The sequence below is a fragment of the Lynx canadensis genome, chromosome C1 (assembly GCF_007474595.2).
Source record: "Lynx canadensis isolate LIC74 chromosome C1, mLynCan4.pri.v2, whole genome shotgun sequence".
Taxonomy (NCBI): Eukaryota; Metazoa; Chordata; class Mammalia; order Carnivora; family Felidae; genus Lynx; species Lynx canadensis.
The window spans coordinates 26,869,649-26,892,193 of NC_044310.1; the positions used below are offsets into that span (position 1 = coordinate 26,869,649).

Below are 22,545 nucleotides of genomic sequence, written 5' to 3' on the forward strand. Positions count from 1 at the left end.
CAGGCAGTATGTCACCAGCACTGTTCTGGCCCACTGCCCACACTGTGTGTTCTGTGTGCTCGGGCCTTCACGAGCATTGTCTGGTCTGGCCCACACAACAACCGTAAAGAGCAGGCATCCTTAATCTCACTTTACGGGAAGCTGAGAGAGGCTGAGTCATCTCCCCAGGGCTATACAGTGGGCCAAAGTGCAAGCCCAGTTCTGTGACTGCAAAGCCCAGAAACCAAGCTTTAAGAACAGATAATCCCTTACAGGTGTGCTGTTTTGAAGGGACACATGCACCCCCATGTTTACAGCAGCACTATCAACAATAGCCAAAGTATGGAAAGAGCCCAAATGTCCATCGATGGATGAATGGATAAGGAAGATGTGGTATATATACACAAGAAGTACTACTCGGCAATCAAAAAGAATGAAATCTTGCCTTTGCAACTACATGAATGTAACTGGAGGGTATTATGCTAAGTGAAATTAGTCAGAGAAAGACAAAAATCATGACTTCACTCATAGGAGGACTTTAAGAGACAAAACAGATGAACATAGGGAAGGGAAACAAAAATAATATAAAAGCAGGGAGGGGGACAAAACATAAGAGACTTCAAATATGGAGAACAAACAGAGGGTTACTAGAGGGGTGGAGGAGGGGGGATGGGCTAAATGGGTAAGGGGCATTAAGGAATCTACTCCTGAAATCATTGTTGCACTATATGCTAACTAATTTGGATGTAATTTTAAAAAATAAAATTAAAAAATAATAATAAATAAATAAAAAATAAATAAAATAAATAAATAAAAAGAACAGATAATCCCTGGCCCCTGAAGCTGTGGGGCTTAGAGGCATCCCAGTAAGGAGGGCAAGCTGACTGCAGCAGGCCCTCCTCTGTGCACACATTACAAGAAGGGGTGCCCCGGGCGGACAACCTTGAGGATGGACCAGGAGGGCTGGCTCTGGCAAGACAGGCGCCCGAGATGCAAATGAATTCTCCTACGCGACAGCCCCACAGTTTGTGCCAGTGTGAAATAGGATTTGCAAGAGAAAAAAAAAATGTTCATTTATAAGAGCAGGCTTTTACCTAAATGATGCCTTCCAGCTGAACAGCCTAAAGCTTCTCTTGCCACCTCCAAATGTGAGCATAAGCAAGCAAGGAGGTTTGGGTTCCTTCCATTTTGCTGACAGAAAGAGGAAAAGCATCGAAAAGACATGTCGTTTGTTTAAATCTCACTGCCAGCCACAGACAGGGCCAGACACCTGTGGGGCTATGCCCCACAGCCTCACCTTCTACCCATGGCCTGAAGGGGAGTTTTGGTATTAGAGGCTTTTAGAAGAAGAGCACAAAAACATCAGACAAACAGACATGTGCAAATCAACAAACATTTCAAAAAAGAAAAATCCACAGAATCTTTCCTCTTTTTCCAGTTTCCTTGTTGTTTTCACATTTTTTTGTTTTGTTTTGTTTTGTTTTAAACATATCCTATTTGTCTCCTATTTCAGAACAAAAATAAGTTACAGACAAATGGCAAAAGGCAGCTACCCGTTATTCTTTCACCTCAAACAGTCCCGGGCTTCCATGCAAGGATACTGGACCCAATTAGCAGCTGACTACAGGGCCGGGGAAAGAGGCCACTGCCATATGAACATAGGGGAGAACGAAAGGTGAGTGGAACCAAACAGACTGGATCTTAATGCTAATCAAACCCTCATCATTTCACAGATTGAAGGTTAGAAAAAAAAGAATCACCCCCAATACTGCATCCACCCAAATACTGTGGTTAAAAGTGCAGACCCGAGTCCTACTGCCTGTGTGACCCTGGGCAAGTTACTTAACTTCTCTGTGCCTAAATTTCTTAATCTACAAAATAATAGGATTAAATGAGCTACTGCATGGGAAGAGCTCAGAACAGTACTCACAATAATTGTTCAAGAAATAGTAGCTATTATTTTTACTTTTTTAAAAAGATCAACCTGGCCCAAGCTAAATTTCATAAATGCTAAAGCTCCTATATTAGAAATCTAAGGTAAAAAACCAACTCACATTTTCATTTTAAGCCAATGAGAAGGTTCCAACCCTGTTGAATGGCAGCTGCCTTTCAATCGTCTGGTCTTGAGTCAATGAGAGTGCTAAGTCCTATTTATTTACATGGCAGGTGTTGTGCTAGGACATTTATCACTGTGCCTTTGGTAGTGTCTAAAACTTGACTCATCGCAGATCCAGTGGGGAAGACAGACACCCATGAATGAACTATTGCACCACGGTAGGTGCCACATAGAGGCACCAAGTGCAACAGTTCCGGGGAGAGACATATTCTCTCCTCTTGGAGGAGTCTCAGGACTCGTAGAAAACTGAGCAGGTCGCTAAGGATGGGCAGAACTCCAACAGATTGAGTAGAGCATTCAATGAACCATAAACAAAATATGTACAGGTCAAGTCAAGGAGTGGAACAGAATGAGCCCTGACCTGAGGGTTAGAGAACCTAGCTGAAACGTGTGACCCTAGAGAAGTTAGTAAATACACTGAGCCTCATTTTTCTCAGATGTAAAATGAGGATGGTATCATGTACATACAATGTTTGTATGATACTCACAAGTGCTCTGTAACATACAAGAAGTCTTGCAAACATAAAGAGGATGACTCTAGAGTCAGCCTCACACTCTTATTAATAACATCCTATAAAGTCGACACTAGTTCCCAGGACTATCTTTGAATCAAATTCTCTCAAAACGCCCCAAAAGATAAAGATCCTAGAAATCATATTGAAATAAAACACTAGTCAAAAGTAAAGATTTTGAGATCTCATAAGCTGAGGGAACATTTACCAAAGGGAAGGGACAAGATAGGAGTAGGTAGTTTCCTTCTAGATTTTTCCTGAGAAAAGGCAAAGGAAGGTGAGCCGTTTCACTTAATGACAGAAATCCTAAAAAAAAAAATGTTTGGAGATGTGCCAGATGCAGCTTTGAGAAGAGTTAACTGTGGTGGGTCCTGATCTACTATGCAAGAACATCTGCCCTAAAAACTTATCATTGGTGTGACCACAATCACCACAGGACTCAGAGAACTAATCGAGCCGAAGGCTGTATCATCAACTAAATCTACAATGACTTTGATATCTGTCAGAGTTACTCCTAGAGGAACATAAAACCCACAAGGGAAAAACACAGCCTAAGGTAAACTTGAAGGATCCTAATTTACCTGAAAGTGTAGTTCCCAGGGACGAGCTTACTTAGTTTTAATATGGCCGTATCTTCAGAAATCTTCTCTTCTCTCAGAGGTCCCTTAAGTTCTTCCCAATGGTATTGGACGATTTTATCATCATCAGTGCTTTCTTGACCATAAAGAAACATCAGTTACAACATGAAAGCACTGGGTCTCAGCACTTATCCAGCTTACACAAACTAGGGCAACTACCCAGAGATGTGAGGCTAGGAAAGCTTCATGAAATTACAAACTATCTCTCCAGAGTGTTTCTTCCCTAGGAGTATTGGGTCAGTCTGCCTCTCTATGAATATTCCACTGCGTAGTTATCCAAGGTCTCCAACACAGGCAATCTCTGGTTAAAATGCTACTGTATGAAAAAAGGAAAATCAAAAATTCTCAAACGCGTGAAAAGATACTCAGCCTCACTTAAAATAAGAGAAATGCACATTTAAATTACACTTCAAGTACTATATTTTTTTACCTACCCGACTGGTAAAGACCAAAGTTTCATAACACATATTATGGGTAAAGGTGTGGGGCAAGGCCCTCTCGCAAGTCATGGTGGACTTATGAGATACACCCTCTCCATAAAGAGTAATTTAGCACAATTTATCTTTGCCCTTACAGTTCCTCTTTGAGGAATCTATCCTACAGGTATATTTGCACATGTGTTAAATGTCACGCTTACAAGACTATTTATGACAACGTTCTTTGTAATAACAAAAGACCAAAAATAACCTAATGGTCATCAACAGAGATTGAATGAAAACAAGTATATAGCCATACGACGACATTATACAGCCATGTAATGGAAGGCTATGTAATCATTAAGAGAAAAAAAAAAATGAAACACTATTTCATGTACTGACTCAAAAAAATCTCCAACCTACAGAAACAAACATTGTACATAAAACTGTGTATTATGTGCTATCGTAAAGACTGTATATGTATTTTCATACATATGCATAGAATGCCTCTAGAAAGACCATAAAATAATACCGTTGATAGTCTGGAGGAAAACTGGACAGTTGGGAGACAAGGATGGTAGTGACTCTTCTCTTTATGCTTTTACTTACAATTTAACACTGACCTATTAAAAAATATAAAGTAAAATGGTAGTATGTGAACCCTCTGTACTTCTCTCATAAGTGCTGCTTCTTGTTCTCCCTTCTCTCTTTGCCTGCTATTCTTCTACCCTCCTCTTCTCACCAGTAACATAATGAAATGTTTAACCTTGCTAGAGATTCTTCTGCTCGTGCTCTGACTGCATCCGCCAAAAGCCGCTATTGGTGCCAAGACAATCAGTGTAATGGGACCTTAAGAGGTCTCTAAGGAAACCAAGCAAACTCTGGTGAGATGACAGGCCTGAAACGTCTTTCACATGCAGCCAGGACAAGTGGCAGAGATCCCAGAGTCTTCTCATGTCATCCACCAGGGGACACTACTCTGAAGGGTACAATGTTAACGAGCCCGGCCGGGACATGGAGCACATTCTGCGAGTCTCTCCAGGAGGAGGCTGACAAGAGACTTGTTAGGCAGTGAGGGCTTGGGGAGAGCTCCTCAGTCAAGACCCTCAGTTACTTACCTTGCTATGAAAGGAGGGAGCTTTGTTTCCATAGCTAAAAATGGTGACTCTATCTAAGCAAATTTGAAAACCAGGAAGTTTCATACTAAAATAATGCTAAGTATATGCTTAATTCCACTTTCTTACCATCTCAAGAGAGCAGAAGTATTACTTCAAACAAGCCACATGGGGATTTTAAATGGGGTCTGTCTTGTTTTTTACTTCCTAATCATTTGCTTGAGATGGGTAGTCCTCCCATAACATGGTCAAGAAGATGGGCCTATACAGAATGTGGACACAGTTGGCCCTGAATCTTCTACCAGACTTTTCTATCATAGTTCATAGTGAATGCTCTTCTAAAACATCACGTCTAGACAAATACTCACGGCTGCCATCAATGACTGTAGAAGTGGTTGGCAAAGAGATCTCCTGGAACTGTGGTGACACAATGGCAACGGGAGGCCGATTCTTACGAGGCTCTGCAGGAAAATGACCCAGAAGAAATTGGAAGAGGGGCTTTCTAAATTAGAGGAGGAGCAGGCCTATGTGAATGGATTATAAATCTGCTTCCATTACATAATTGATTTATTGGTTGCAGCATCACCAAATTAGAAAGTCACAAGACCAGGCTGCCATTCTACCATAAGATACCTGGAAGTGTTAAACCCTCTTCCAGGCCTGAAGATAGGCTCTGGTGCTGTCTTGTTCATGAAAAGTACTACAGCAGCACAAGCTGAGTAGAGGTGGATAACAAACAAGCTTTGTGCAATAAAGGCCTTGGCAAGCAAACTATTCCTTGGCACGGACTGTGCTAAAAAGACAATGGGAGATTTCTCAACCATCCCTGAGCTGATCGTGTGTGAGGTGACTAGGCCTGAGTGATGGGAGGGTCACAAACCACACTGTCTACTCAAGTGACTGTGAGCTAAAAACCCAATGGCCTTTTGAGAAATAATCCAATGGTCTTGATGTTAAACACATTTTTAATAAAGTGAAAGGACTACCTTGGTTACAAAGTTCAAGGAACAAAGAGAAAATAAAATCTATTACCAACAAAGGCAGAAAATACCATTTTCCAACTTCCCCCAAATTTCCCTGAAAATGCAAAACAAGATACTTTGCTACTGCACTGTAATTTACCAATGGTGGATCAGTTAAAAAAGAATGATGGGATTTGGTTTCCAAAGTGAAAGAAGACTGGCAAGGTTTAAATGAGGAATTTTGTGTGCAAAACCCGTATCTGGAAAGAGATCAGAAAGAGCCAGCCATTTGGCTGATTCTCCTTCTACATACTTCTCCTAAGCTCCTGGCTTTCTTGTGTCTCTTAATCACAACACATGGTCCTCTCTCAGCATGACCTACTTGGAGAAGTAATTCTCAGACAGACAGGCTATCGTTCAGGCCATACTGCACTGGGGGCCATGTGACTACTGTTTCTCCACCCAGCCAAATGTTCCAACTAGAACCAAAGTATATACTCTGCCACCTTAATCTTTTACTACATTGAACTAGGAATTGCCCAGTGAACATATTAAAAAAAAAAAAAAAAAAGAATGGGAAACAAAAACCCCTCAAGTCAAATCTCCCCCTCTTTGGGAATCCTGCAGAGGGAGCAATGGAGACTCAGCCACAGCTTGGAAACACATACCTGGTTTTACCGTCACGTTCACATAGCCTTCCCCATGGGTATTTTGACCATCTACAATCACTCTGAATTCATACAGGCCTGGAGTAAGCTGCGGGAGTGAAAGAAGACAACCACAAAGAACAGCAATTCTATGTAAAATAACACGTATATCTGAACTTGCCATGCTGATACTGAACTCTCTTTTTTGCACTGTTTCCAAAATGGAGAAAGTAAACTAGCTAAGGAGATGAAACAATGAATTATAAACTAAAAAACCATAGCTTTTAATGTGAATCTTATTACCAGCTGACTCTAGAACAACAAAAGGGAATTCAATATCTCTATACTCCCATTTTCTTTTCAGAAGAACATTAAGGGCCCAACCATCCTATTTCACAGAGTTATGAAATTAAAATAATCATCTGTGCAAAGAAAACCATTTTGTAAAACTACCAAATAGCTCCCAAATATCTGAATATTTTTCCCTCCTGATTTCCACTAACGGTATAAACATAATGTAAAGAAAATCACCCACAATCCCACTGTCTTAACACATCAGGTAACTGTATTTCTTCTCCTTCCAATCCTTGACCACATATAAAAAAATAGTTTTTAAGTAGTTCATTCATTCAGCAAACATTTACTGAGAACCAATCATGTACTGGACATTATCCTAGGCTTGGGGTTTAGAGATGAATAAGATAAGATTACTACCGTCAAAGAACTGGACTTTCAGGGTCCAGTTAAAATCAAGGTGTGCATCAAGCTTTTTTGTTGTTCTTGTTATTTCATGTCTTTTATTAACCCATATAGAATTCCTTGTCTTCCAGATTATTGAAGCAACAGGTCAGAAAACACTTACCAAATAGTGCCAAAGTGGCTAGTAATAAAAACTCCAGCACCACATTCATCTGAAAGGCACTCCAGATGAAGGTGATTGATTTGGCCATTCTCATCCACCTTATGGTATTTCAAGACAGACAGCTGAACCTTCTTTCTCTTATGCTTATTCTTCTCAGGAGTGGTGTAAGACTTCTTCCTTTCCTTCCTTCCTCTTTTTTTTTTTTTTTTTAATGTTTACTTTTGAGAGAAAGAAAGAGAGGGAGAGCACGAGCAGGGGAAGGGCAGAAACAGAGAGGGAGACAGAGACTCCTAAGCAGGCTCTGCACTGTCAGCACAGAGCCTGATGCGGGGCTTGATCCCACAAACCGGAGATCATGACCTGAGCTGAAATCAAGAGTCAGATGCTTAACCGACTGAGTCACCCAGGCTTCTCTCTTCTTCCTTTTCTTAGCACCACCACAAAGTCGCAACAGAAGATGAAGAGTGGACTCCTTTTGAATGCTACAGTCAGATAAAGTATGTCCATCTTCCAGTTGCTTGCAAGAGAAGATCAGTCTGTGCTGATCAGGAGGAGTTCCTTTCTTATCCTGAATCTGGGCCTTTACATTTTCTATTGTATCCAAGGGTTCAACCTCGAGAGTGATGATCTTCCTCATATGGGTTTTCATGAAAATCTGCAACTTGGCGGTCGTTCCACTGCAGATGGTGGATCGGAAAGAGAAACCCGCATCAAGCTTTTTATTATTCTTTCTTCTGTTCATGTAACATGAACACTTTCCTCAGTATAACAGTCTTTTTAATGGTCATTTTAAAGCTACAGAATAGTACATGAGTGACTGTGTCATATCACATAGGCATTCCACATTGTTGAGTATTTGGGTTGTTTCCAGATCTTTATGCTGTGATGAACATCATTCAGACAAATGAGGTTTTTCCTTTCTTCTGAATTATGCTCTTTGAGAACATGCTAACTGACTAACATTTCTGACGTTTTTCTTCTTGTAACGCTTTTATTTCTTGGCTTTCACTTCTCTGTCCACTCCTCATTTCCTTCAGTTTCTTCTTCCTTCCACACCTTTAAGGACAACATTCCCCAGGATTCTAATTGCAACCTGTTTATTTCTTCACTGTACGCACTGTCTCTGGATGATCTCATCTATTACCATGGTGTCAGTGTCATTTCTTTGAGGTTGCTGTGAAGATTTATCTCTCTAGCCCAGATCTGTGTCCTGATCTCTAGTCCCTGATCCCAGCTACTTCCTGGACACCTCCACTCAAATGTTTCACAGGTACCTCAAACTCACTCTGTCCAAAAATGACTTAATCATCTGTAAACCTCACCCAAACTTGCCTCTCTTTCCGTGTTCCTCATTTCAGTGAATATCACCACCGTCGCACTGACATCTACCCAGGTGCCTAAGCCAAAAGGCTAGAATTATCCTAGACTTTTCTTTCTCAACACCACCACCCAATTAATTGATCACCAGGTCTAATTGAGTCGACCTCCATATAATATTTCTCACATCCACTCACTTCTCTCTGTTCACATTGCCATCACCTTAGATTTCAACGATCACAGCACAGCTGTTAAAAGCAAGAGCTTCAGGAATGGAAAGTTCCAGTTCAAATCTACCAATTAATAACAGCATGAACTTTGGCTAAGTCACTTAATTTTTCTAATTTTTAGTTCTGTCATTTGTAAAACAGATATTAATACCTACATGTTGGGGTTGTTATGAAGATAAAATGAAATAAGTGCATAAAACAATTAGCACTATGTCTGGCACATGGTAGGAACTCAACAGGTGATCTTTAAGTTTTATTTTATTTATTTAGTCTTTTGAAGTGCCTGGGTGGCTCAGTTGGTTGAGCATCTGACTTTTGATTTTGAACTCAGGTCATGATCCCAGGGTCATGGGATCAAGCCCCACATCAGGCTCTGCACTGAGCGTGGAGCCTGCTTGGGATTCTCTTTCTTTCTGTCCCTCTATCCCTTTCCCCAACTTATGCTCACTCTTTCTCTCTCAAATGAAAACAATTTTAAAAATAAAACTTTATTTATTTAGTTTTGTTTTTTTTTTTACTCAGGCTATTACCATCTCACACCTACATTTGTCAACAGATTCTCCATTGGTTTCCCTGGTTTGAGTCTTACCTCCTCTAATCTGCAGGCGGGGTGATCTTTCTAAACTGAAAATCTAAATAAGTCTTTCTGCTGTTTAAAACCTTTCAAAAGCTCCCTAGTCCCTATGGATAAGCTTCTAAGTCCTCAGGTTGGTATAAGACTCTGTGTGATCTGATCCCTGCATCTCTCTGACTTCTTTGTGCCACTGTTCTTCTCATGCTAGAGGGTCCAGTCACACTGAACCACATGGAATTCCCTTTTTCCCACATTTTCCCTCTAATATTTGGCCCAATGGATATATTGCTTCTCCTGCATGGGGTATCTGCACTCCATCCCTTACCCAGCACTCCATCATGACCAAGCCAGGCAAACTCTAAGAAATCAAACTCCCCGGGGCTTCAATACCCCCTGCACCAACCTAGTGCATCCCCTGTTATAACTGCCTGCTTCTGCTCAGTATCACCCATGAGACTCTATTGTCCTTGAATGTGAAGATTTTGATCAATTCACTGGTAAATCTCCAATGCCTGACACATAACTAGTATACAATGAACAACGGAAAGAAGAGAAAGAAAGAAAGAATGAATGAATGAATGAGCATGCTCGGCCAAAGAATATGAACATTTTTATGGCTCTTAATAACTACACTGAATCTCAAAAAAGACTGAGCCAATTTACACAGTCTTGTGGCCGCAAAAAAACTTAGCTTATCTCCCAAATTCTAAAATCCTTATGTTACCCTTAAAAGCTGTTTAGTGTATATTTTCAGCTATCACCACCATGCTTATACAGTCTTCTCACCATAAATGAACATTTGAGAGTCATACACTAACAAATACTGGATGTCAGCCAGACTTTTGGAGGATTCACTTCTGAAAGACTTCCTGATTTAAGTGTGAGCAGAAAATTTTACATTACACATTTTAGAAAATGGTCAGCACCTCTTCCCTGGCCCCACAAATGAGAGGAGGCAAATTCACCTTGGATAGTTTGAGGATCTGGGAATGTTTCCCTTCCATCTCGCCACTGTAGTCTTCAGGATGAGTAATCAGCTGCCAGTCGTAGGTGTAGGTTTCTCCTATAGAAGGGCAGTTACAAAAATCATGAAAACACACACCTACACACAAGGAGGGCAGCCACACATCCTGCCAATAACAAATCTCTTTTAAATCTTGACAAGGATTTAGTTTTTAAGATTCCACCCCAAAGCCTATAGGGAAAACCAAACGTTTTGTTGAAAAAAGAGATTCTGCTGACTCAGCTACAGTCAGGGCTTCTTCTACTTTCTCCCAGCAGTGCTCTTTCCTGCCCCATATCCACCCTCCCATTGAGAGAGGCCAATCCTCCCTCCAAATACTGGGTTGCTCATGGTGTGGTGTCACACTGAAAGTACATGCCCTACCAACCACTATAGATGAACTTACTGGGAATAAAGGCCATTTTCTTGCAAAACTTCTTTTGCAACAAAGAACAGCAATGACTTCTAAATAACATGGTTCAAAAATAGCTTTTTTACAGAGTGCTAACAATGCTTGTCTTACTGAGGTCATCACACCCCGGTGAGTTAAAAGAGCTACTTCATTCCTGCTGAGCTAAATAACACACTGCAGAAGATGGTAGGGGATGGCCCATTTAAAACAGGCCCCACTGAAATTAATTAAGATCAAATGAAGCATTAAATGGTCCTCATTTGTAGCTCAGACTATATGACTGAGTAGGGCAAGGACAGAATCCTGTTATCTAAATGGAATCCCTCCTTCGTGAAAGTGGTCTTAAATTTGGGGGAGGGAGGAACTAAGTTCATGTCTGGCTAGGGAACGAAGGCTTAGTTTATATTACTACTCAAAAGGAAAAAAGAAAAAAAAAAAACCTCAAAAGCATAACAGAGAATGGCCAAACCTAATTCCAAGATAGCCTTCATCTGAAGACCAGATTTTATTTTATAAGCCTAAGATATGAGATCTATTACTCTTCCTTCCTCCCCAAAATACTAGTTTTGTGTTGGCCAGCCGTCAGCCCTGCGCAGCTCTCACAAATGTATTATGCAGAAGTCAGGTTAGGTGAGAAGCAGGAAAGAAACTGCAGCAGTGGGACTGGTGCTAAGAGATGACATTTCTTCCAACTGTAATTGGAAATTTTTTTCCACACAGAAAACAGACTCACACCAGTTTGGGAACTGACAATTTTATAGTATCTAAGGCTGGCAATGCAATTTCAAGAAAGGACAATATTCCTAGGACAGAAGAGCTTGGGGGATGCATTATGCCTTACAGCCTAAAATTTGCCCAAGGGTAGGAACAACCGAGGATAGGTCTGCTAGACAGAATGCTGGTTTAAATGATTCAGGGCAGTGGTTTTCAAACCATGCCTCCGAACCCCAGAGAGATCCTGAGAGGCGCTTCAGGGACTGCCACAGGAGATGAGGGGGAGGAAGAGTAGGCAGAGCTGGTCCTGTTCATCTGTCCTCAACCTTTGAAAATCTGAAACCATTCATCTCATGTATCTGATAAAGGCTGAGCAACTCATGGAGAGGAGAGTTGAAAAGAATCTGTTTCTCGGGGCGTCTGGGTGGCTCAGTCAGTTAAGCGTCCGACTTCAGCTCAGGTCACGATCTCACGGTTCGTGAGTTCGAGCCCCGCATCGGGCTCTGTGCTGACAGCTCAGAGCCTGGAGCCTGCTTCAGATTCTGTGTCTCCCTCTCTCTCGGCTCCTCCTCCGCTCATGCTCTGTCTCTCTCTCTCTTTCAAAAATAAATAAAAACATTAAAAAAAAATTTTTTTTTAAAAGAAAAGAATCTGTTTCTCAACCTATGTGGTTTGGAATACTGATCTACAAGGTGACAGCACCACACAGACATGAACATGCAAACAGGGGTTAGACAAGAAGATAAGGCAGAACTCAGCTGCTTTTACAAAACAGTGGAGGCAACCACAGCTCAAGGCTGTTCTCTCCTCACCTCCATCTTCAAAGGCCACCCAATTCATTCACCTTAACTTACCACCAGAGCGGGGAAGGAAAAAGCTTCTCTAGAGGAAGTTGGAATGAACTGATAATTTGAGGGCAGACATATAGAACAGAGAGGGCATTTAGGTTCTGGAAAAGTACTTTTGCATAAATATGCTATTTGGTATTAGGCCTATTAGAAAGCAGGACTACTATACAGGACAAGAGTACATGTACCTAAAATGGGAGGACTCCAACCTGAATCCTAGAGTAGGACATTCTTCTTGACTCACCTTTAATGAGGGGAACATAAACCCAATGCAACCATTTTCCATCAAAGTATGCTTCACTACTGTCAAAGGAAGTTTTAAGAAGCGCATATATGTTTCTAAGTCAAATTCTGGTCTATCAACATATACTTCAAAGGTGAAAGGGATACTCATAGTATAAAAGTTTTCTTAAATACTGAATGAATCGTTCCCTAATTTATATATTTTATAAATCTGAATTTTATGTATCACATTGGGCTTGTCTTTTTTTTAATGTCAAATCTATATTAGCAGTAGTCTTAAATAACTTTTCTACAACTGCTATATCTACTATTTACTAGTTGTTTGGACAAAAAAAATAGGTTAACCTAGCCTAAGTTTCTTCCTCTTTCAGTGGGTACAACACAACCTCAGTTTAATGAGCATCAGCTATATGCTAGGCACAGACTGAAGCAAGTCCCTTGTATGCCATCTCATTTTGCCCTTAAAATAACCTCATAAAGTAGAAATTATCCTCATTTTACTAAGAAATAAATGGAAACTTAGAAATAATTTGCTTAAAACCACTCAGATAATGACTGGCTGAGCTGGGATCTGAATCAGGCTTGACATCAAAGCTCATGATCTCAAACACTACATTACACTGCCTCTCGCATCAGATAAATATTTGTGCATGTGCACACTATATCCTGTTCTCACAGGTCTCTTGCAATGAGTAAATGAGTTAAGGTATGTAAATATCATTATAAATTAAAACATTATCCAAATGTAAGGGGATGTTTTACCTTCAAGTGGTTCTTGCAGAACAAATGCATTTAACTGAACTTCATTTCTAGGCAGGGTGATCTGGACACTCTTTCCAGCGGATACCACCAGCTCCTTTATAACTAGAAACAAAGAAAATATACAGGACATAAGAAATTAGATCCAGACTATCTCATTTCTCTCCCTCCTTTGGGGCCCAATTTGTTTTATAAATAATATTCTGCTATTTCCTTTATTTCCTCATTATTTATCTACTTTCTAATCCCCTGAAATTTGATTCTGCCCCCACTTTTCTCCTGACAAAGATCTTTTGAGGTCATCAACAAATTGATCCTTAGCAAATCCAATAGTTCTTTCTCAACTCACATACTTTACTTCTGTGGCATCTAATAATGCTGACTGCCTCGTTATTAAAACTCTCAGTTATCATGACACCATATTGTTCTACTTTTATTCCTTGTTCTCTGAGTTTTTCTTCACTGTATTTTAACTAGTCTGTCCCTAAGCCCTCTTTATATAGTACTTTCCATAGAGTTCAATAATTAAAGTTCTACAGTGTCTCAAGGATCATCTTTATGCTAATAAATAACCTTCTAATAAAATACATCTGTAACATTCCTGGAAGAAATGCCAAATATTGATCATGAAGCTAACCTTAATAATTTCTTTCTATTCCAATTGCTACAACCAGAGACTTAGGTTATTCCAAGAATCTTAACTGGTCTTCCCTCTGCTAACACTCCCCACTGTAATCTATTCTGTCTTCTTCAAATACTACCCCCACCCTCTTACTCTCCTACTTAAGACCCCCCACTCCCACACCATGTTCGAGGCCAACTCCTAATCTGGCATTAGAGAACCATTATCATCTGATCACACCACCTCACCTTTCCTACCCAATTCTGCCTCAGCTGTATTCATTTTCCCTCTTGTGCTCCATACAAGACATGGTCTACTCTTGGGGACTTTGCTAATGTTACTTCCTTCAACTGGGCTATATGTTTTCTTTATTATAAATCAGTACTTTGTTTCTAGCTTAAAGCCAGTCTTCTCTCCAAGAAATCTCAGACCATTTCAGTTCAAACTTACCTATTTCCTGAACTACTTCAGCATTTCTGGAATACCCATATCAGCTAATAGCTATATACATACGCTCTTCATACTATTCAATAACTATCTCATACATGTCTAGGTTTCTCAACTTTGACATTACTGACATTTTGGACCAGATAACTCTTTGTTGTAGGGGGTGGGAGGAACTGTCCTACACACTGTAAGATGGTTAGCAGTATCCCAGGCCCCCACCCACTAGGTGTCAGTAGCAACCCTCCTCCATAATTGTAACAACCAAAAATATTTGCAGGTTATCGAGAACTACTATTATATAAATCTTATTTCTCTGACAATAATTGTCATTTGGCATGATACCTAGGAATTAGAGAGCTTAAAGCAAACAAATGGCTGGTCCATCCATATTTCAACACTGGGGGTCTTGAAACAAATGGCTGGTCCATCCATATTTCTTAGAAAACATGAAATTTGAGATTTATCTGCTTGAGAACACTGCACTTGGGGAGAAAGGAAATCTTCCTTATGGAAATTTCAGCATTTAGACACCCTAAGAGGTTGAATAAGAATTCTCTGAAGTGACTTTCAGAAAGAGAGAGAAAGAAAAAAAGAAAGAAAGAAAGAAAGAAAGAAAGAAAAGAGAAACCACTATACTCATAAAGAGTGTAATGGACAAAAATATAGCATTGCTCAAACCCTTCACAATTACACCAAAAATTACAGGCATTCTGCCTGAACACAAAAATTACTTTAATACCTCAGGATTGAAACCCCAAAATTTCATGTTATACCACCATGAAAGAAGACCCTAGGAAATCAAAAATCAGCAAAAATTCATTTTCATTGGCTTGGCTTCACCCTGTTGCCTTTTCAGGGGATAAAGAATTAGTTTCCTTGATTAACCACTTCCTCCTAATACCTTAGAACAGCACTCATGAAGCACAGACTTGTTAAGGCAACACTCCTTATAAATTTCCTTCCTATGGGTTGCTTAAAAATAAAGATGCTGCTGAAATCAGAGAGACAAAGAACTGACGTACAATCAGACATTCAGAAGGCAAATAGGTACGTAGATCCAACGGTCTTCCCACTGGCTTCTGTTTGTTTGGTTCCTTGAACATTACTTAATTGAATCTTGTGCCTTTTAGTCCCCAACACAGTGGAATCTGGCTCTGGGCAAAAGAGCCTCATAAATTCTCATAGGCTGGGGCCTGCTGAGAAAAAGGATGGAGAGCCCCAAGTCCTATGATTACAGATACAATGACAGGATTATTGTTTTTTCCCCCTAATCCACAGCACTTAAAAGTCATGCCTCCCTCCTTTTCTTGCAGTAAAGGGGACACTGTGATCAAACGCTCTACTTTTCATATCTTATCTCCAAGGACAGAAGCAAAGGGCCTCACCTGGGTATGGTGCTGAGGTGCTCTGGAAAGAGGCCTGGGGGGTAGGGGTAGCATAACTGTAGGAGGGAGCCACTGGCAGAGGGGTAACAATCTGGATTCTCCCAGGGCTTTTTATGTGCTGAGTGCTAGGCGTAGCACCAGGATCCTCTGATGTCTCAGGCTGGACTGACACATTCTTTGACCAACCAGGAGTCTCCGCAGTCAGGACTGTGGTTAAGGGACTGGAAATTACAACGGCCTTGTGGACCTAAAGAAATGCAAACATTCGCTTGAATAGGCAAAAGTTATACAGCCAGTTTTTAGGTTATGTCTCATAAAATAATTACATGTTAAATGTTTTTATGAAAAATGCAAAACTGTCAAAAATATTAAAGAAACTAATCTCGCCACCCAAAGTGGTGTTCAAATGTTGTTGTCAGTCTTCCTAGTCTTTTTTACTATGCAAAGAGGTTTGCTTAAAACAAAATAGTCATAACCATTCTATGCATACTCTTTTACCTTCTTTTCTCAACATTTACATTAAATCTTTCTACAAATACTTCTTAAGCACTTATGGAACAGGGCTGTGGATCCAAAATATAAATAAGACAGAATAGCTGTGCTCAACAAGTGCACCGTCTAGTGGGAGAGAGAACAAAAAACCTAACAAGCCAAAATGATAAATACACCTATAAAGGTTACACTGAGCCCAAAAAGCATGGTCTGAAGAGTACTTATCTCCTCTCTTGAAGAGGGAGCATGTGAAGGACAGTTTCAATAAATAAATAAAGGCTTTTTCTAGAGGACAGTCCTAAGCTGAGTTTAAAAAGGTAAACAGTTTTTTACTAGAAAAAAGCTGAGGGGAAAGAGAATATAGGTACAGGAAATGAGATTAGCATGGCTTGTGTCGGGAGCTGAGAGTCATAAGCAAAGTGAGAGGCAGGAAGTAATGGAGGATGAGCTGGAAAGACTGTCAAGAGCCAGACTAAAGAAGACACATGCTATTTTAAGGTGCCAGGTAGTGTTGAGCAATTACAGTGTTGTAGACAGGGAAATGACAAGGTCAGGTTTTTGTCTTAAATGGATCATTCAGGTTGCTGCATCATGTAAGGGTTTGAAGAACTAAGACAACAGCAGAAATACCACTTAGGAAGGTACTGCATTCATCCAAATGAGAAATGATGAACGGCTACACAAGACTGGTGGTATGGATTTTTTTTAATCAACTGAATTGAAGTGTATTTTACAGAAAGTAAACTGCATGCTTTTAAAGTGTATAGGACTATGAGTTTTGACAAGGGTATATACCCAGGTAACCACAATCAAGAGAGAAACCATTTCCGTCAGCCCCAGAAGTTGGCTCATTCCCTTTGCAGTAAATTCCTGCCTCCACCCTCAGGCTCACGCAACCACTGATTTGTTTTCTGTCTCCATTGGTTAGTTTGGGCTTTCTTATATTCCATATAAAATGAATCTATTTCTGGTCACGTACTATTTTTGTTTCTGGCTGCTTTCACTCAACATATTTAAAAAAAATTTTTTTTTAATGTTTTTATTTATTTTTGAAGGAGAGAGAGACAGAGCATGAGCAGGGGAGGAGCAGAGAGAGGGAGACACAGAACCCGAAGCAGGCTCCAGGCTCCAAGCTGTCAGCACAGAGCCCGACGTGGGGCTCGAACCCACCAACTGCGAGATCATGACCTGAGCCAAAGTCGGACGCTCAACCGACTGAGCCACCCAGGCGCCCCTCACTCAACATATTTTAAAGATTCATTCATGTTATTGTGTATATCAGTAATTCCTTCCTTTTTATTACTGAGTAATATACCATTCTAGAGATATACTAAAATTCATTTACCCATTCATCTATTGATAGAGATTGAAGCGGTTTTCAGTTCTCAGCTCTTGTAAATAAATCTGCTATAAATGTTTGAATACCAAAGTTTCTGTTAACATGTGTTTTAGTTAATTTGGGGTAAATACTCAGAAGTCTTTATTGCGGGTTACATATAAGTGTATATTTAAGTTTATGAACTGTTATCTAAAGTGGCTACACCATTTTGCATTTCTACCAGCAATGTATGAGAGTTCCAGGTGCTCCACAACTTCACCACACTTGGTATTCTTGGTCTTTTTATTTTTCATCATTCTAGTAGTATCTCACTGTGATTTAATTTGCATTTTTTTGATGACTAATGAGGCTGAATATTTGTTTATGTGTTTACTGGCCAGTCATATGTTTTCTTTAGTGACATTCAAATCTTTGTCCACTTTTTTTTTTTACTTTATTAAGACATAACTGACATACAATAAACAGAACATATTTAAAGTGTACAATTTGACAAATTTTACTATATGCATACTTTGAAGCCATCACCACAATCAAGATAATGAGCATATCCATCACTTCCAAAGATTCCTCATGCTCCTTTGTAATCCCTTGTCCCAACTCCCAGCCCCAAGCAACCACTGCTCTGCTTCTGTCACTACAGATTAGTTTGCATCTTCTAGTATTTTATAGAAACAGAATCACATTCTATGTACTCTTTTTGTCAGCTTCTTTCACCCAGCGAAATTATTTTGCTATTTGTCCACATTGCTGTCTGTATCAGTACCTTTTCCTTTATGATTGCTGAGCAACGCATATATTAATATACCACAATTTGTTTATTCATTCACCAATAGATGGACATATGGGCTGGTTCCAGTTTTTGCCTATTACAAATTGACTTGCTATAAATATTCCTCTGTAAGTCTTTGTATGAACCATATATCCTTTCATTTCTCTTGTGTAAATATCTGCAAGTAGAATGCCTGGTCATAAGGGAGATACGCCTTTAACTTTAAAAAAACTACCAAACTATTTTCCAAAGTTGTATCATTATATAGTCCCACCACTGGTATGAGAATTCCAGTTGTTCTACAACCTTGACAGAAATTGTTTTTTTTGTCTTTTTAAGTCTTTTTAAGTTTAGACATTATGGAGGTGTGTAATGGCATCTTATTGTTGTTTTAATATCCATTTTCCCAATGATTAATAAGTATCTTTTCATGCACTTATTGGACATTTTTGTCCCAACACTGTATTGGATTGTATGAATTCTTTGATGGACTATCTGTTCAAATCCTTTGCTTTATTATTAGTTTTCTGATTAAGTTCAACAGCTCTTTATGTATTCTAGAATAAGAGCTTTGTTGGGTATTTAATTTGCAAATATGGTTTCCCAGTCTGTAGCTTGCCTTTTCATTTTTGTTACTGGTGTCTTTTAAATAGCAAAAGTCTATAATTTTTTATTCTAATTTATCATTTTTTTTCTTTTATGGTTCATGCTTTTAGTGATATGAGTTTATTTATTTATTTAATGACAAGATCACAAAAGGGTTCTCCTGTGTTTTCTTCTATAAGTTTTATAATTTGAGCTCTTACATTTAGGTCTATGATCCATATGAGATAATTTTTCTGTACAGTAGGAGGTAAGGGTCAATGTTCATGTTTTTTCATATCACTATCCAATTGTTCCAGCATCTATTTATTGAAAAGATTATCCTCTCCCCATGGACTTGCCTTGGCACATCAACTAACCATATTTGCGTGGGTCTATTTCTAGATGTTATTCTGTTTCACTAATTTAGTCTATCTTTACACCAATACTACTGCTTTGATGACTGCAGCTTTACACTAAGTCTTAAAGCTACAGAGTTTAAATCTTCCAACTCTGTTGTTTATTTTCAAGGTCGTTTTGACATTCTAAGTCCCAATCCATGAACATGACTGCACCAGTTTTCTAGGGCTGCCATAACAAATTACCACAAACTTAGTGGCCTAAAACAACAGAAACTTATTCTCTCACAGTTCTAGAAGCCCAAAGTTTGAAATCAAGACATTTGCAGGGCCACAATCCTACTGAAGGCCTTTGGGGAGACCTTCTTTGCCTCTTCCAACTCCCAGAGGCTCTTAGCATTTCTTGGCTTGTGGCAACATAACTTCAATCGCTATCTTCATCTTCACATGACTGTCTTCCTTGTGTCTCTCTGGGTCCAAATCTACCTTTGCTTCCTCATGAAAAGACACCAGGCATTGGATTTAGAGTCCACCCTAAATAAATAAAGAATGATTTCAACTTAAGATCCTTAACTAACTACATCTACAAATATCCTATTTCCAAATAAGGGCAAATACTGAGGTCCCAGGAGGACATTATTTTGAAGGGAACACTCTTACAATGCGGTATTATTTCTCCATTTATTTAGTTCTTTACTTTCAGCGATGTCTTACAGTTTTTGGTATGTAGCTCTTGCACATATTTTGTTAAATCCATCCTTAAGTATTTTATGTTTTTGTATGCCATACATTTTTTTTTTCTTAATGTTTATTTATTTAGAGAGAGAGACAGAGCATGCACACAAGTGGAAGAGGGGCAGAGAGAGAAGGAGAGAGAATCCCAAGCAGGCTCCACACTGGCAGCCCAGAGCCCAACACGAGGCTCTATCTCACGAACCATGAGATCATGGCCTGAGATGAAATCAAGAGTCAGATGCTTGGGGCGCCTGGGTGGCTCAGTCGGTTAAGCGTCCGACTTCAGCTCAGGTCACAATCTCACACTCCGTGAGTTCGAGCCCCACGTCAGGCTCTGGGCTGATGGCTCAGAGCCTGGAGCCTGCTTCCAGTTCTGTGTCTCCCTCTCTTTCTGCCCCTCCCCCATTCATGCTCTGTCTCTCTCTGTCTCAAAAATAAATAAACGTTAAAAAAAAAATTAAAAAAAAAAAAAAGTCAGATGCTTAACCAACCAAGCCATCCAGGCACCCTGGATGCTATACATTTTTAAAAACTTCAATTTCCAAGTATTCATCACTAATATATAAACACAATTGATTTTTGTATATTGGTCTTATATCCTGAAGCCGTTCTGAATTCCCTTAAATAGTTCCAGTAGTTTTTGTGTAGATTCCTTGGAATTTGGGGGGTACATGATTCTATCATCTGTGAATAAAGGCAGTTTTCCTTCTTTATCTCCAATCTGTATTCCTTTAATTTCTTTTTCTTGCATTATTACATTAGCTAGGACTCCAGTACAATGCTGAGTAAAAGTGGCTAGAGCCACAATTTGCTGGGCAATGTTCATCTTGTTTTCCTTTGTATCTTTGAACACGGGTTCCTTTAACTTTTTAAGCATGTTTTTAACAGCACTGAAGTCTTGCTAAATCTGACAGCTGAGTCCTCTCAGAATTCACTTCTACTGATTACTTTTCTTTCCCTAAATATGGGTCATACTTTCCTGATTCTTTTTTTACATGTCTCATGACACCTGGTTGGAAACTGGAAATTTTAGATCATATACTGCAGCAATTCGGGATTCTATTTTATTTTTCTGATGGGCTGTTGATTATTTTTAGTAACTTCTGTGTGCTTAAACTGAAGGATCAGACTCCCTCCACAGAATGTTGCAAGTGATACCTTTGCTCAGTTTTGTTTTGTTTTTTATTCTTATTTTTATTTTAGCCTGGCTTCCTAGATGTCGCTCCTGTATCTGCACAGTTTAGCAGTCAGTCAATGATTTGGGCAGAGGTTACTCAAACACATTAAGCCCATAAACCTTCACCCTCTGCCAATCCATCTGTGTGTTCCTTGGGGAATGCACTGAAAGTTGCAGCCAATTCTCAAGTCTCCTTTGATTTTTAGCTTTTACCAGGTTCTCTTGGGTATCTTTGGGTTTCTCCGTTGACCAGGGATATGTGGAGAGCTTATCTTAGCCCTTTTATGGCTCTCTTATTTTTAAGATCTTCCCATTAAGTTTCCGGCAGGCCCACCACTCATCCCAGCAGGCACTGCAATCTCAGGCTAGCAAAGCTGTGGATTCTCTCCATTCATTCCCAGCTAAGTTTGCCACGTTCAGTTGTCAAAGCTATGAGTTTTCACCCTTTGCCCCAAGCCATGTCGAACCTCTAGAAAAGTGGCTAGTTTTCATGTCCAACCACACACGTAAAACTACATTTCTTGTCACCTGAGCTGGAGTGATGGAGGTAGACACTGATGGGGGAAGCCCCAGGAAGAAGACTACAGACACCCACTGTACTTGCTCAAAGCATTATCAGCTGAAATGCTTCTCAATTTGCTTCTGCCTCTATTATATTTTTAGTAGCCTGAAATATTTTTGACAATTCTGTTCAGTTTTATACGTATTTTTTCAATGAGAAAATTAGGGACCCTCTCATGATGCCATAAGTGGAAGTTCTCTAATCTCTATTTTCCCATTTTTAAAATCATTTACATTTCTTTTGAAATTCTTTAACTGTTCACTCACTAAAACCATCTTCCTTTAACTTCCTTTAGTTTTCTGAACATACTTTGAAGTCTTTGACTACTAACTCCAATATCTGAATCAAACTAGAGTCTGTTTCCACTGACTGCTTTTACCTCCTGAGTGTGGGTCACTTTCTCCTCTCTTTGCATGTCTAACAGTTTCTGTTTGAATACTGGACATCTAATATATGCAGTGACTCTGGATTCTACTGTATTTCACTGGGATTATTTACAGTATTTTTTTTCTAGTAGGCAAGTAACTTATCTGGACTTAGAACTGTCGACTTTGCTTCCTCTGCAATATGCAGCAACTGATATCTTTGTGTAATTCCCACAGCTGCTTTTTCTACCTGGTCCCCTGCAGGTGTTCTCGTTTAATCTGGTGATAAGCAAAACAATTTTGCCATAGATTGTACCCAGAATTGGGGCCTGCTCTGTGCTTTCTTAACTTCATGAGATTATTC

The 22,545-nt window shown here is 39.6% G+C and overlaps 1 protein-coding gene across 3 annotated transcripts in view; it reads right to left on the bottom strand.

Moving 5' to 3' along the window:
- KIAA0319L (KIAA0319 like) overlaps window positions 1-22,545 on the bottom strand; it is a 95,504-nt gene that overhangs the window by 22,906 nt on the left and 50,053 nt on the right. For all 3 annotated transcript variants that reach the window (XM_032594256.1, XM_030323783.2, XM_032594257.1), the window contains 6 exons: window positions 15,802-16,048; window positions 13,351-13,452; window positions 10,334-10,431; window positions 6,407-6,494; window positions 5,145-5,237; window positions 3,189-3,321 (listed from right to left, as the gene is read on the bottom strand). In XM_032594256.1, coding sequence (XP_032450147.1) covers window positions 3,189-3,321; window positions 5,145-5,237; window positions 6,407-6,494; window positions 10,334-10,431; window positions 13,351-13,452; window positions 15,802-16,048 — 761 coding nt within the window. The remainder of the gene's footprint in view (window positions 1-3,188; window positions 3,322-5,144; window positions 5,238-6,406; window positions 6,495-10,333; window positions 10,432-13,350; window positions 13,453-15,801; window positions 16,049-22,545) is intronic.